We start from the raw sequence: 1,429 nt of genomic DNA on the forward strand, positions 1-1,429 counted from the left end.
CATTGAGCGTATCTGCTAAGCTGCAAGTTGTTTGCTCTGTGGTTTTTTTTGTTTTAGTTACACTAGCTCAGGTTTCTAGCTCAGATAAATGATGTGAGACTGTAGCTGCCTTGAAGGAGCAAATGTTTTTACAAAACGGAAGTTTCACTAGTGAGTCTTCTCTTAAAGCTCTACTTGTAAGCTTGACTGTTTCACCATGGGTGGACTCCAGCAAATAAAGAGTTATCCCAGGTTATCATAATTCTTTGATTTTTGTTACCCAGCTGTTTGTCATGGAGGTATGTTCTTCCTTTACAGAACTCGCTACATCCAGACAGAACTGGGATTCCATGAGAGATTGTTTGTGGCAGTGCTGACCTCCAAGGCCACCCTGAACACGCTGGCAGTGGCAGTGAACAAGACAGTGGCCCACCACTTCCCACGACTGCTGTACTTCACAGGGCTGCGCAGTGCCAAGGTGCCCCATGGCATGGTGCTGGTGGCCCACGGGGACGAGCGGCCCATTTGGCTCATGTATGAGACCATGAACTACATCCATCAGCATTTTGGGTCTGACTATGACTGGTTCTACGTCATGCAGGATGACACCTATGCCCAGGCCGAACAGATCAAGGCTCTGGTGACACACCTGAGCATTAACCAAGATGTGTACTTGGGGCGAGCGGAGGAGTTCATCGGGGGGGATGAACAGGCTCGCTACTGCCACGGGGGCTTTGGCTACCTGCTGTCCCGCAGCCTGCTGCTCAAGCTCCATCCACACCTGGACAGCTGTCGCAATGAGATCCTTAGTGTGCGGCCAGATGAGTGGCTGGGCCGTTGCATCATCGATTTCCTTGGCATCACTTGTGTTTCCCAGCTCCAGGTACAACCTCCCTGCTCAGGTTTAGTGTTAGCTGAGCCTCACAGCCCATACTCTTACTCATTTCCTGCTGCATAGCAAAGCGGCCTTTCTGTGAGCCACTGCTGTGAGCGGCAGAGGTAGAAAGGGCTGTGTGCTATGGTAGCCTTGGGGAGGGGCCCAGAATCACAGCTGAGGTGCTGGGGGAGAGACCACACACAGGATTTAATTTTCAGCCTACTAGCAGGGGCTCATTCACAGGTTTTTGGAGGTAGGATAAAGGGCATGTTGGTACCAAGAGGGAAGTGGGGTGGGGTGAGAGGGACAGCTAGTACCTTTTTGTCTCTTGAGCACTGCAGTCAATATGGATAGAGGGGCAGATGCATGTCTGGGTGAGGGAAAGCTGCTCTGTGAGCTCGAATTCCACACCAGTCTCTGGCTTTTGTCCCCCTCAGGGCCAGCATTATCACACCTATGAATTGGCTAAGAATACTGAGCCGGAGAAGGAGGAAGAGGAGGAGTTCCAAGCAGCTCTTGCTGTGCACCCTGTTTCTGACATGACCTTGATGTACCGTCTGCACAAGCAGTTCA

General features: G+C 51.4%; 1 protein-coding gene across 1 annotated transcript in view; it reads left to right on the plus strand.

The window, feature by feature from the left end:
* The first annotated feature begins 280 nt into the window (after positions 1 to 280).
* The window catches only part of CHPF2 (chondroitin polymerizing factor 2), a 3,460-nt gene continuing 2,311 nt past the window's right edge, over positions 281 to 1,429 (plus strand). The window contains 2 exon segments of the mRNA XM_009082044.1: positions 281 to 862; positions 1,294 to 1,429. The exon segment at positions 1,294 to 1,429 is cut by the window's right edge and continues 38 nt beyond it. Of these exon segments, the coding sequence (XP_009080292.1) occupies positions 281 to 862; positions 1,294 to 1,429 (718 nt within the window).

Source organism: Acanthisitta chloris, unplaced genomic scaffold (genome assembly GCF_000695815.1).
Source record: "Acanthisitta chloris isolate BGI_N310 unplaced genomic scaffold, ASM69581v1 scaffold16189, whole genome shotgun sequence".
Classification (NCBI taxonomy): Eukaryota; Metazoa; Chordata; class Aves; order Passeriformes; family Acanthisittidae; genus Acanthisitta; species Acanthisitta chloris.